Raw genomic sequence first — 15,106 nt, 5'->3', positions numbered from 1 at the left:
GAAAACTTTTTAAGTTATCCACCAAAGAAAATTAATTAAATCAATGAAATTGTTAAAATACAGCAAATTAATATATAATTTTATTTTAAATTAAATTATTTAAAAAGTGTATTTTTGTTAAAACAAAATAATAAATAAGTAAAACTGATTTGATGGTAATTTTTATGATATATATATATATATATATCAATTCTGTGAAAGAAATAAAAGCTTAATATGGAAAAAAATCTTAAATACAAAAACCTCTAAAAATTAACAAAAAAACTAATAAATTAAACTATGATATCACTTAAAAGCTTCTTAGACCATATTAATAAAATATTTAAGCGATAATTAGACAAATTTGATTTTTTTTCCAGCAAAAAGTTTATTATTAATTAGCATCAGTTATTTCAAGATGTTTAAGAAATGGTGTACAAAAAAATAGGATGGACATTAATGATATATGAACTATGAATAGTACTTTGTGAAGCAGACTTAGATAACATATATGCACATACATTTTCAGTCCTTTTTGATGCCTAAATTCAATTTCTTCAGAGTAATTATTCCACAAATAGATCGTATGAGATATTGTTTTGATATGTAGATTTGTTTTTTCAATGTTAAGAAGATTGATAACTGTAAAAATGTCTCATTCGTATATGATATGTCTATAACCGAGTCCCCAACATGAGACAAGTTTGTTTAAAAAGTAAATAATTTTATTTTTCTTATATTATATAATAAATATATATTATTTACTGATAATAAAAATATAGTTATTCATCTATCACAAATATCTATGCAAATATGTGAATCAAGTACAACAATCAAGCAACATAATGATTTCCACAAAGAAAATTTAAAAAATATATTTATGTTATGTAGTCATATTTTATATTTTTTAAATAATATAATACAATATTATACATTATTTTTTAGAATTGAGAAATACATATAATATCTTATCCGCGCGTAGCGCGGTTAAAAAATCTAGTGCTAGTGTAATATAATAAAGCCTTCTAGTGAGTGACAAACCTCTTTGGCACTGGTTAGTAAATGTTTATTTGTAAAGAATTTTGCTTCGTCATTATCCAAAGCCTCCTCCTGCTTTAAATTAGATTTAGATTTGATATAATTTAGATTTTCTTTGGCAAAGAAGTTCTCTCTCTTCTTCGGTGATATTCATTCAAACTGAATCATCAAAAATTCAACATAATTCAGCGAACCTCTTTGAAACCAAGCTAGACACTATTTTTGCTTGGTGCATTGATTTAACTCTATGCAAAGATAAAGGAACTTCATCAAAAACTTTATTCGAGAAAATAATATAATCAATTTGTATTACAGAATAAATAATAGAGCAGACAAAACTAATCAAAAGGAAAAGTTAATCGTATAAACAGCATAGATATTACGTTGACATTAGGTTTATTTATATTATATTGACTATATCTATTTGTTTCTATTTATGAAAATATTTTTGATAAGAGGTATATTTCAAGGAATATACGGTAGGTTATTAATGGTGTTTGAATTTATAGTTAGGATTTACTTTCTCAAATGATATGATTTAGATTTCCTATAGCTTTTTTTTTTTTTTTTGACAGCAAGATTTCCTATAGCTTATATAGATTTAATATGAAGTATGTATTTATATTTAGTCACAGCATGTTTAATAAGTCTAAAATTAAAAACATGCCATGGTAATTAATTCAAACTAGATTTTGACCCGCGCAGGTGCGCGGGTGTATATTTTGAAAAATATGTTGATATTTGTTTTTCATGTAATTATTAAGGTTTTACAAAATGAATCCAAAGAACAGAACCGATACCGATCTGAAAATATAGTACCAAACCCGAACATAAATTGATTAAATATTCGAATTATTCAAAATTTTGTTATTTAGAGAACCAAATCTGATCCGAACCGAAGTATTCGGGTACCCGAATTTATCTAAAAATAGATTTATATACTTATATATATTAATTATTTTTAGATTTAACGTATATAAAACATTAAGAATGATACTTTTAAATTGGTTTAAATACTTGAAAATATATATATAGATAGTCAAAAGTAAATATCTGCAATAGTTAAAGTATACTCAAATCACCAAAAATACTTAAAATAATTATTGATTCTGTATCCAAAATTTTAAATCAAACTAATTGATATGTTAAGCTTAGGTATTCTGACATATGTTATTCAAATTTATAGGTAATATATTATTTTATTTAAAGATTTTGAGAAATTTAAAATAGATAATGATTTAAAACTTTAAAAATAATTTAAATGGGTTATCCAAACGCGAACCAAACCCGCAAAGATCCGAATCAAACTCAAACCAAAATTTAGAAACATCCTAATAGGGCTTAAATCTTTGACTCCGAAAACCCGAAACACAAACCGATCAGAACCAAACCCGTATGGGTGCCCGAAATCTCATCCCTATTCATTATTATATATCGTATACTGTCATCATATAATTAATTGTATTTTATACGTACCATCATATAAGTAATCATATAATTAATAGTATTTTATACGTACCATCATATAAATAATTACATATATTATATTTATAAAACTTAATAGGAAATATAAAAACGATAATTTGAGTTGGTATTTCAAATTGGGCTTTGTATTGTATTTTTATTATATATATTGACAACATTTTTGTATAATGGTTATTGAAAACTAGTTTAGTTAAAATCCATTTTTGAATATATGTATTAGTTTTTAATCAATTTTTGATATAAATCAACTTTAAATTATTATTTTGATTTGAAATATGTGTATAAAGTTTAAATTTTGTTTTATGGTTAGTTTAGAAAAGAAAAAGTTTTAGGCGATTAGATTGACCCGTTTTCGTATATTTTAAATCTCGCCCAGATAGATAGTTTTTTATAATATGATGGACTTTTAATTTTTCTTAAAAACATAAGCCCATTACTTTTTTTCCTTTTAATACTACTATCCTTGTTTCCAAACAAAATTAATTTTTTTTAAAAGACTACAATTTATGTTTCCAAACACTCCAAATTTTTTTAATAGTCCTATTCAAGTCTCCAAACACTCCAATTTTGTACTTGAGTTTTAATAAGATAGATAACACTCTAATTTAATAGATTAGATAATATAATATATATCTATATAACTTTCAAAATTTGAATGGTTTGAGATAAACATTCCAAAAAATACCAAACTTCTGACTGTTCTTTTGTTTTTAGTCATTGAATTAAAAAAAGTTCCGTTTCACATACATGTTTACGAAATTTGTTGTTATTACTAGTACAGTATCATATCTAGCAAATTCATTATACGCAATAACTTTTTTTTTTGAACGACACGCAATAACATTTAGACAGAAACGTAGAACATGAATAATGGAAAAAGTTGAGCCAAAAAAAAGAATAATGGAAAAAGTCAATATCCCAAGCAGTAGTTTGTGGCACAGTACTATAATCTGAAGCACCTTTTACAATTCTTTTTTCTTCTTAGTGAGAAATTCTTCATATATAGTCATGAGTTTGTATACATATACAATTACAGTATTGTTGTTAACGTTAATATATTTTTTCTTTCGAAGGGTCTCTCATATTCTTAGTTAATTATTTAAGAAAGCCATTACACGAACCATACACATTTTTTACGCACAAGTGTAAACTAGAGATATATATTCTGAAATCTGAGATGTATATACTACAAATTTCAAAATAAAATTTCCAACAGCTTCAAATGTAAAACAGATACTCGCATATTGCTGGAGAGATAGATAATGGATAATAATTTGCCAAGAACACAACAATAATTTTTTTTTTCGTTGATAAAGAGAAACAAAGCATGTCGAAAAACAAGACAAACATGTCAAGAATCAAGATAGTGAAACAAATCATGCTGTGGTACATAATTTTGATGGTGACTGAATCAATTAGATTAATCATTCTTTAAAAATACAACCAGTAAATGATCGATGGAAGTAATTTACAGGAGAAACAATTTTTAAAAGCTGTCGAGAAGTACAAGCGCAAACACATGCGCTAAGATGCTGAAATGAACGCGTACTAAAACACACGTATTGTCTTTACTAAAATGCAAACTCATGCATCTATATATATTAGCTGGGATTCAAAATAAATTTGTCATCCAATTGGTACACCAGTTCTAGCATTCAGATGAAATTTCTTAACGTAGGTCAATTTGGATAAAGTTCAAAAGGAGTTGGATGAATAAATCATTATATGGAATCCAGAACTCGTTCCATTATATTGTCGTAACCAATTGTAGATATTGGGGTTTTTTCTACAATTAACTACGACTGATTTCATTTGAAAACCCTGCCATAAATATTATTATACTTCATTGATATCTTATGCCAATATATATCTAGAAAATATATAAACACTTAACATATATATGCAAGGAAAGCTGTACAGACCTATGTCTGTTAAATGTTGAAACTCAATGAAGTAAAGTAGATGGACAAGAGATAAGCAAATGTTACATGGAGTAATAATATCTAACATAAGCTAACTCTTCAGGTGTCAAGAAAACGTGTCAATATCATGTTTGAAAACGTAAACCCTTCTTAGGTCTTACCAATGGGAAGAATACCATATCCAAAGAGACTAATATCCTCAGCCTCCAGAAACCGCATGAGTACCTGAACAACCTGAGTAAATAACCTATTGCTAAAATAGCATAACAAGAGCCAGTGATATATGAATACAGTACACAGGAAAACCATAAAACGAAGAAATAGTTATATTGAGCTTGACCTTCTTCGAGGGTTTATCTAATAATCAGTTTCTTTTCTTTATGTAAATCAGTGGCCTTCTTCCTCTTACACTCCCACTAGTTCGAAGCAAAAAAAAAAAAACCTATTAATCAAGCATGACCTGAAAAAGTAATAATATAATATGATCATAATCGTAAAAGTGCAAATCCATAAGCTAAATTACTGGCAAGAGCTCGTACAAAAACATGCATTGTTATGTTTAAATATAAATTTATGCATCTGTATATCACATATATACTTATATATTTTGTTAGGATTCAATATCTCAATGTGATACCCAATTGTTACAGCATGCAAGTGATTTTTTTTTTAACATTCAAGTGAAATTTCTTAATGCATGTAAAACAAACTTTTGATGCAAAACGGATGAAATTTGTAGCTCATTCCATGATATTATTACTTGTAGTTAATTGTAGATAATGTATTATCTACACTTAATTACTACTAATAATCCTAAGAAGTAACTACTTCATTGATTTGATGTTGAAAATCCTAAAATTAAATACTTCATAGATATCCTACAATCAAATTTACAAAACTATTAACATAAATCGATTCAATATTGAAAATCTATGAAGCAAAGTAGAAGGACGAGTTGTGTCATATGGAGCAAAAATATCTTAACATTTAACTCCTTAAGGGATCAAGAAACATGTCAATAACTTAAAATCTGTTTACCAATGGAAAGAGTAACAACTCCACAGAAGACTAATACCCTCAGCTTCCACAAACCGCATGATGAACACCAGAACAAACTCAGAAGATAACCCTAGCAAAGCAAAACAAAAACATTGTGTTATATTCTCTTTAAAAGCCTAACAAGACCAATAATTTGCGACGGACAAGGAAACTAAACTTTATTAAAATGAAGGAAAAATATCGGATAATGAATTCCAGTTGACCTTCTACACTATTTCCGAGGAGAGTTAATCATAAAAAGGTAGATTTTATGTTAGGTTTAAGTGATACAATGGAATGATATTAGGTTAATCATAAACTGCTTCGTAATTTAAGTGAATCAGTTTAATAAAACTTAACAATCCATTATTAATTGTAGATAATGGATTACCTATATATATATATATCTTCTAATCAGATTCATCTCTTTTAAGTGGCTTCTCTTCCTCTTCAAGTACACTAGTTTCAAAGAAAAAAATACTCAATTAAGCATCATCCTCACCATGTCATAACTCCAGTTACGATTACGTTTCTAGTTACCATAGTCAATGTTTCCTTAACCTTATTTCATATGTGCCATCTTCTTTTACATATGGACAAGCTCTTTAGTTACCAAACAATCTCCTGCATATATTATCACTTCCACCAATCAAGGTAGATCTCCTTATGCATCACTGGTCATGTTTAGTGCCTACCAAAATGCTAAAAGTGATATTCTCAAGACAAAAAAATTACTGGTTGCGTAGCGAGAACAAAAGGAGAAAAATAATAATATACAAAGATAAACGCTTACCCAACATTTCGGAAGAAGGAGATTAGCGGCGTTGTATAGAAGAGAACTTAGCCGGAGAGAGTGTTGATGAATGCGGAGTTGCCAACCCCAACATCATCTACTCATGAAGGCGGAGATTAGTGAAAGATTGGACAAAAACGTCGAAAATGATGTCTCTTAGATATTAAAATAAAACTAGATAATGTATACTTAATATGCTGTGCAGTAATTCAGGCCCAAATATACCCACTTTTTGTTGTGCTTCCACTAACTAACATCTTCTCAATTCTTTCAGGCCCAACACACAGTATCGATGTTGTTCTGTCAATATGTTTACAGAGTATCTTACCAATAGGTCAAACTGCCGAGCATAGCTTTGCTGCTAAAGGCAATGTTCTAAAGCCTTAATTAGCTGAATAGATGATAAAGAAGTAACAGTATGATATAAAAGCAGTATGTTGTTACTAAACTATTTAATAGAATGATCAGTAGATCAATATGAACTGTTATTTAAAATTATTATAAAAATTAATCTAATATATAATATATTTATTTTTATTGAATATATTTCTAATATATACAATATATAAAATAAAGAGAGATATAAAATTAATTTATTTTATTTAATAATATCAAAATTATGTTTATATAAAAATGGTATTTTAAAAATAACATTTACCATTAAAATATATATTTTAAAATAATATCTCATATTTAAAATATAATATAATTTATATAATAAATTATGTTTTTAATTTGAATTATTATTTAAAAATATATTTTTAACTGTAAAATTTATTGTAAAAATATAAATTTTATTTTTGGATATAAAATTTTATGATATTATTAAATTAAAAAAATTTATATATTCTTTTTAATTTTATAAATTCTAAATGCAAATGTTATACTAAAAACTCCATATAAGAGCATTGACCAAAGAGCAATTGGGGAGCATTCGCATTTGGTAAATGCTTTTTTAACAAATATTGATTAGATAATGTAGAGCATAACCAATCAAGGTCTAAGTGAAAATGATTCAACCTAAGGTGAATCTCAAAGATTATTAAGAGACAGAAGATCTATAAAGAGTAATGAGTTATATAGTAAGCTACTAAGAAGCTTTGTCCACAATTATGCTTAAGCATTACTAATATTGGTTAATGGAAGTGAATGATTTAAGCCTTCATCTGAATCTCTCTATCTCTCTATTACCAGGGCAAGAAGAAGATGATACTGCAACCATACAAAGCCAGCCTGTAAGGCAATTACTTAAAGATCGAGGGATCTCAACATCATCGCAGACACCAACCAGTTCCACATCTTATGGGCAGTGCTTTCTCTGGTGAGCTATATGGTAGCTAGCACAGGCTAAACATATTGAAATAGGAAAATGTTTATAAGCCTCTCTTGTTGTTGTACTCGATTACTCAATTTTCATTTACGGAATATAGAAGGCATTTTTAGATACATCATATATATTTCTCAGATCTTCAATGTTACTCAATGCTACAATGGTTACAGAGAGAAATAGTAAAATACTACTCTCCACTCATACTGCTACTATAAACCTGTAAAATACAGAAACTATTGAACTGAACCAGAAGTGCTTCTTACAAGATCTTTCACATCAGTCAACTCTTTCACCACATCTCTCATGGACGGTCTGTTCTCTGACCTTTTGTCCGAACACACAAGTGCCAAGTCTGTAACTAGAATTGCCTGTTCTCTAACCTTTGTATCTAGAAGCTCATCCACAAGCCTTGGATCAACGATTGGACTAACAGTATAATCCTCGTCATCCTCGTAGCTGCTTAACACAGATCTAACCCAGCTCACGATATCAGTCTCCTCAGGGAAAGATCTGTCCACTGCTCTCTTTCCCGTTATCAGCTCAAGCAAAACAACTCCATAACTATAAACATCTGATTCCTTGCATCTCACCGTCTTGTACGCATTTTCTGTTTTGATAGCAGCAATGATTAAACCCAACAGTAAAACAAAATGTTAAATTAATGTTAATGCTGAGAAGTAAAGTGTACCTGGTGCAATGTAACCAGTGGTGCCTGTGATGGTTGCTGTTGAAATAGTCGAGTCATCAAGAATCCTAGCCAATCCGAAATCTCCAATGTGAGGCTCCATCTCCGAGTCCATAAGTATGTTCTCTGGTTTGATGTCACGGTGGATGATTGGTGGATGACAGTCATGGTGTAGATACTCTAGCCCGTGTGCAATCCCAAGAGCTATGTTGAACCGTGCAGACCAGTCAAGACCTGTTTCTCCTTGATTATTGCCTCTGTGCAGAACGTCGTGTAAGCTTCCATTGGGCATGTACTTGTACAGCATCAGGCCATTGTCTTTCATAATCCAAAACCTTTCCAACCGAACGAGGTTTCTATGCCTAACTTGCCCGATCGTCTCGATCTCTCTCTTCATATTCTGGTTTGCACGTACGCTTTCTGCGAAGATGAGTTTCTTCACGGCGTATTCTTCGCCTGGGGCTAATGAGGCTTTGTAAACAACTCCATGAGCTCCTCTTCCAATGATGTACTTGTCGTCTAGATTGTCAGTGGCTGTGAGAACTTTGTTAAGCAGTAAGGAAAGACCTTCTTCCTCGTCGAGGACAGGAGTATCTTCTGTCTTGACTCCTCTTTTGCAGCAGGTAAAAACCAAAACTAAAGCAAAAAGTAAAGCCAATGCAGATAGAAAGGAACCAACTGCTATAATGGCGATCATCCAGGTGCTAAGTTTGGCTTGACCTTTGCAAGTTTTAAACTCTTTACGGATCACTGCACTTACTGAGTGAGAAGGTTGAATGCAGAGGCTTGGGTTTCCAGTAAATACTGATGAACTATTCATCAGCTTTTCCGGTATTGGACCGGTGAGCTGATTGTTCGAGACGTCAAGCTGAAAGAAACTACGACTCTGAAGAACGGATAAGTTCCCTGTCAACTTATTGTTGGATATGTTGAGCCGTACGAGATCAACAAGACCTACCAGAAAGGCTGGGATCTCGCCGGTGAATCCGTTTCCACTGAGGTCTAAGCTGTTCAGGTGCTTTAACAAGCCAAGAGAGGAAGGAATCTCACCTTTAAAAGCATTTGTAGCTACCTGGAGATCTATTAGGCGGCCAAACTCGGCCAAGAACGGTGGAATGGCTCCTGAAAACCGATTATGGCTGAGAACCAAAGTAGTCAAGCTTTTCCAGCTTCTGAAACTCGAAGGAACAGAACCGTTCAGTGAGTTGGATCCGACATCAAACTCCAGTATTCCCACACAGCTAGATAGCTGAGATGGCAGAGGACCTTCCAGGTGGTTATGTGAAAGATTCAACAGTCCGAGGTTTTGCAGATTTCCCAGTTCTGGGGGTATCAAACCAGTGAGTTTGTTTTGAGACAGGTCAACTGTTAGGAGATTCTTGCAGCTTCCCAAGCTGCGAGGGATGGATCCTTCAATGTTGTTGCCTTTGAGTTCCACAAAATAAAGATTATGTGTCTCAGGAAACTCCGGAAGAACACCTGAAAGCTTGTTTCCTCCAAGCCTGATTCTCCTGAGGGTCTTACAATGACCAATAGACGGTGGTATCTTACCATGAAGCTGATTAGAACCCAAGTTAAAAACCGTCAACTTCTGTCCATGGCATAGATCGGGAGGTATCTCCCCTGTAAAACTGTTACCAATAAGATCCACCCCCTCTAAGCTTGTATTCACGCCTAAACTCATTGGTATCCCTCCATAAAATCTGTTGTTAAACAGAGTAAGCGACTTAAGATTCTTCAGCTCAGTAACTTCAATAGGAATCCCACCAGACAGCTTATTCCTGAAAAGCTGCAGGATTTGTAGCTTCTTTAGCTTACCCAATGCAGAGGGTAACTCTCCTTCGAGCTGGTTGTCGTTCAGCTTCAAGGTTTTCAAGCTGCTGCAGTTCCCGAGCTCAGGAGGGATATTCCCAGAGAGACGATTCTCACCGAGGTTAATAACGGTAACCTTTTTTAACATACCCAATGATGATGGAATGTTACCTGTCAAGTTACATCCGATGATGACTAAAGAGTCAAGGTTACTGCAGTTGCCAAGTTCAGGAGGAACACCACCTTCGAAATGATTGTAAGACAGTTCCAAAGTCACCAACTTCTTGCAGTTGCTTGAACCGAAACGAATCCTCCCTCCAAGGCTGTTGTTGCTGACAAACACTTCACTGAGATTCTTGAGCAGGTTGAGACTTTCCGGTAACGAACCATTAAGCTTGTTCTTGTGCAAGTACAGATACTCCAGCTTACTGCAGTTCCCAATGGACTCAGGGATGGGACCAGACAAGTCATTATGAGACAAGGTCAGATCTGAAAGCTCTTTCAACCCACCAACACTTGCAGGAATCAGACCGGTAAGATTGTTGTATCAAGATTCAGCACTTGTAGCAAGGAAAGCTGGAACAAGGACTCAGGCAACTCGCCACTGAAGAAGTTTGAAGTGAGATACAGATAAGTCAAATTCTTCAAGCTGCCAAAATTATCTGGAATCTCTCCGGAAAACCCATTTTCAGACAAATCCAAATACTGAAGTGAAGTACAGTTTCCTAAACTGGAAGGCAACGGACCAGATAAACTATTGTTACTCAGATCCAGAGTGATCAAGCTCTTAAGCTCTCCAATTTCGGAACCTAGTTGCCCTGAAACACCAGATGTACTCAGATTAAGAGTCTCGACGTTAAGAGAACCATCACAAGTGACACCAAACCAGTTATTACACGGAGTGGTTTCAGATGTGTTCTCCTTCCACGTGGAATTGACTTGAGGTGGTACTTTGTCAAAGTGGCTGAGAAGCGAAAGTAAAGCCAAACCATCCGAGTTTAGAGAGGAGACAGAGTCTAAACGGAAAGAGACAAAAAGAGAGCAAAGGAGGGTAATTTCCACTAACCCTAGAATCATCATCTGTGTTTAAATCTCTCAAAAGACGTATCGGGACTGAAAACTTGAAACTCTCCCACCTCACTAACCCTGAACCCAGAATGCGAAAGAGAAAAAGGTGAGAACTTGAAACTCTCACAGCTCACCAGCACTGAACCCAGAACGAGAAAGAGACCAAAGGTGAGAACTTGATTTTGAAGGGGACTGAATAAGAATATGTGATCCGAATCTACGGCAATGGCATTATTTAAGAGACTAGAGTTTTGTAAAAGCGCGTTTTTTTTGTGAACTTACCTTTACGACTTCGCCATTTCAACGCTGTTTCCTCACCGAGTCACCGGGGACTGTCATCTTCCCTTTCCTCTTCTTTATCGGTATCTTATATATTAAAACAAACCACAACCTTCATTCATGTGCGATTTTTTTAAAAATAGACCTAATAAACCTATTCATAGATATTCATATTACATTTTAGTTCATACTAATAATAAATAGAATTTTTGAAATATTTTAATCATAATATCTTTTGATATCTTTTCATTTTAAATATAAATATATTTATTTTAAAATTCTAACAAATCTGTTTAAAAAGATTTTTACAAGATCTTCATTTTCAAAATTATATTTAAATATTTTTGCTAATTTCGAAATTAGTTTAAAATATTATTATACATTAATATATTCAATTATATAAAATTAAAAATAAAAAAATCTATAATATTTTATTTATTATATAATCATAATCAATCATATTAAAATAAAATTATTATATTGAGCTAAATATAATAAAATTGTATTAAATTTATATATTTATATATTTTATTTTCGTAATTATAAAATATTTATGTTCAAAAATAAAATCTAATATGTTGGTAAGATGGGTTAACATTATCAAACTATATAATACATGTATAAAAATTAACATGTATTTTTTAAAGTTAATAATATAAAATCTTTGTAACTACTTTAATCATAATATATTTTCATTTTAAATATAATATATATTTATATATTATATTTTAAAAATTCTAATAAATCTGTGTAAAAATATTTAAACAATAACTTAATGTATTTTAAGTTATCGTTTAAAAATGAAAATAAATAAATTATATCCTATTTTATCTACTTTATAGTCATGATCATGTTAAAATATAATTATTATACTAAAATAAATATGATAAAATTATATTCAATTGATAAATTTATAAATTTTATTTTCATAAATATAAACTATTTACTTAAAATATAATATGATGATAGAACAGTTTAAAATTAACAAACTGTATAATACATGTCTAAAAATTATCATATCTTAGACTTTTATTATACAATAATAAATTATCTAAAATGAATAAGCATAAAAATATTGGTAAAAAGAAATCCAGTTTTGAAAGACGGGTCAAAATTTAGCATAAATTAAATACAAAATAATTTTTAAATATATTTTTTCATTAATATATTAATTTGCTTAATAACTAAATGCAAATACAATAAGATAAATATATAATAAGAAGTGGTAAATATATACGGTTTAAACAATTAATTAATTATAACATGTAAATTATAAAATTATTGTATTTGAAATAGTTATATAAATATTTAAGTATATGATTAACATTAAAAATATATACCACTTATGTTCTAAAATAATAATTTATGTATAGAAAAGTGAAAACAAACACTCGTGCGGTTGCACGGGTCAAAATCTAGTTTCTAATTTATTTCGCATTTCCCACGTTTTTGTGTTAATTTTCTTTTGACATTTCTTCCTATATACAGTAGTTACTTTAGTTTTTTTTTTTTGGAACGCAGGTTTAAATAATTTGACAAAATATTAACTAGCTGATTATAGTCTTAGGTATATTGTATCTTTTCTATATCTAAATTTTAATTTACATTTTATAATTAATTAAATTGTTGAAACATGTATGACAGTATGAGCAATAATGCCGAAACAACAAACAAACTTGAAAACCTCCTATGTGTACAAACATGTGCGGACCATGTTGTTAGATTCGGATTTGTTTAAAGTAGCTCGAACACACACAAAGAATATAAAGAACTTGCTCTCTTTATTGAATGCTTTAGAAAATATGCTCAAAACTAAAATACTCCTCTATATGACTATATCAATACCACAATCTCCGTATGTATATATATTAGAGTAGATTTCCTTTTCTTAATAGTTATAAATAACTCCTAATACTACTAGGTATATATCTAAGCTTATCTTATCCTTATCCAACTTGACAAAGGATATCTTGAGCTTCAAGCTATCAAAGCTTACCCAACAATCTCTCTCTTGAGCTTTGAGTCCACAAGTTTTGAACTCCTATCAAGTATCTCATCTCAACGAACTTAATCATTGCCAAAGCTTTTGTGAGGATGTCGGCTTTTTGTAACGTTCCCGGTACGTGCTCACGTCGACGAGCTCTCTTTCAATACATTCTCGAATAAAATGGTAGTGTTTATGAATGTGCTTGCTCTTGCCGTGAAAGACAGGGTTCTTGGTGAGCTCTATAGCCGACTTGCTATCAATCTTGATGAGAATTCTCTCTACCTTCCAACCCGTGATCTCGCTTAGAAGGTCTTGGAGCCATATGGCCTGACGTGCTGCTTCAGTTGCGGCCATAAACTCTGTCTCGCACGATGAGAGTGCAACTGTGTTCTGTTTTTGTGAACACCAAGTAATCGGTGAAGTTCCAAATAAAACATGTGACCCGTGGTGCTTCTACCATCGTCTTGGTCTATGTTGTGACAGCTATCAAGATACTGCATGATTTGCTTCATGATGTCGCCATGTGACTTACGAGGCCTTTGCATGTAGGGACTTGCCACACTGACCGAGAATGCTAAATCCGGTAGTGTGTGAAGCAAGTAACGTAGGCATCCCACGTTTCTTCTATATTGCGTTGCTTCAATCTATTCTTCTTCTTCGGCTTTTGAAACCTTAAGACCAAACTCCATTGGTATCTTGGTCGCATTACATGTTTCTAAGGTCCTGTTCGTTTGTACATCTGGAAGATGCATCCAGATGGTCCATCTAGATGTCTTATCCAGATGCTTCATCTGGGTGTTGTTCGTTTTTTCATTTTGTTCATGCATCTAGATGAATCATTGAATGCAACTATTTGTTTGCTTTTCATTTTTTAAACTTTCATTTGCATCCAGGTGGACTTGTTATACAATGACAAAAATATATTTTTACGTTTCGGTGGAATAATAGCATTTTAATGGTTTTTGGCCAAAAATATTTTTGCGGTTTTTGAGAAAATATGTGTTTTTCGCGAAAAAGTGCATTATAATGGTTTTGGCGGAAAAATACGTTTTATGGGTGTGGCGAAAAAATACGTTTCTGCAGTTTGGACGGAAAATGTTGTTTTTGAAGATTTAGCGGAAAAAGTGTTATTGACAAGAAAGTTGTTTTTTCACGATTTTGCGGGAAACGTTTTTTTCGCGATTTTGGCGGAAAAGCATTTTTGCGGTTTGGCGAAAAATACATTTTTCGGTTTGGCGGGAAAATGCGTTTTTCCGGTTTTGGCGGGAAAATGCATTTTTCCGGTTTGGCGGGAAATGCCTTTTTCGGTTTTGGCGGGAAAATACATTTCGGTTTTGGCGGGGAGGGAAAATGCGTTTTTCGGTTTGGCGGAAAAATACATTTTTCCGGTTTTGGCGGGGGGAAAATGCATTTTTCGGTTTTGGCGGGAGGGAAAATACTTTTTCTGGTTTTGGCGGAAAAAATGCGTTTTTTACGGTTTTGGCGGAAATGCGTTTTTCCGTTTGGCGGAAAAATGCGTTTTCGGTTTTGACGGGAATTGCATTTTCTGGATTGTGGCGGAGGAAAAAATGTTTTTCAGTTTTGGCGGAAATTTCATTTCCGGTTTTGGGGTGGTGTAAAATTGTGTTTTTCCGTTTTGCGAGAAAATGCGTTTTCCGGTTTTGGCGGGAAATATTTGTTTAAACGGTTT

The 15,106-nt window shown here is 31.9% G+C and overlaps 1 protein-coding gene and 1 long non-coding RNA gene across 2 annotated transcripts; both read right to left on the bottom strand.

Annotated features, from left to right (window-relative positions):
* Positions 1-4,365: 4,365 nt before the first annotated feature.
* LOC106351386 lies at positions 4,366-6,676 on the bottom strand. The gene is made up of 2 exons (XR_002652963.2): positions 5,463-6,676; positions 4,366-4,840 (listed from the first exon to the last, which is right to left on the bottom strand). It is a non-coding gene; the product is annotated as an uncharacterized LOC106351386 (long non-coding RNA).
* Positions 6,677-7,650: 974 nt separating this feature from the next.
* Positions 7,651-11,389, bottom strand: LOC106346850 (leucine-rich repeat receptor-like protein kinase PEPR2). The gene is made up of 3 exons (XM_022687233.2): positions 10,699-11,389; positions 8,274-10,627; positions 7,651-8,192 (listed from the first exon to the last, which is right to left on the bottom strand). The coding sequence occupies exons 1-3, from the start codon at positions 11,160-11,162 to the stop codon at positions 7,819-7,821; spliced, it is 3,192 nt and encodes a 1,063-aa protein (XP_022542954.1). The 5' UTR covers positions 11,163-11,389; the 3' UTR covers positions 7,651-7,818.
* Between the last annotated feature and the right edge of the window lie 3,717 nt (positions 11,390-15,106).

This window comes from Brassica napus, unplaced genomic scaffold, assembly GCF_020379485.1.
Source record: "Brassica napus cultivar Da-Ae unplaced genomic scaffold, Da-Ae ScsIHWf_2430;HRSCAF=3139, whole genome shotgun sequence".
Taxonomy (NCBI): domain Eukaryota; kingdom Viridiplantae; phylum Streptophyta; class Magnoliopsida; order Brassicales; family Brassicaceae; genus Brassica; species Brassica napus.
This window is presented reverse-complemented; position numbering and strand designations above follow the sequence as displayed.

Coding starts and splice junctions, on each gene's coding strand:
- LOC106346850 (XM_022687233.2), bottom strand. CDS start 11,162: ATGATGATTCTAGGGTTAGTGGAAATTACCCTCCTTTGCTCTCTTTTT. Junction 10,628..10,698: donor ACTTATCTGTATCTCACTTC/AAACTTCTTCAG, acceptor TGAATCTTGATA/CAACAATCTTACCGGTCTGA. Junction 8,193..8,273: donor CACTGGTTACATTGCACCAG/GTACACTTTACT, acceptor CTATCAAAACAG/AAAATGCGTACAAGACGGTG.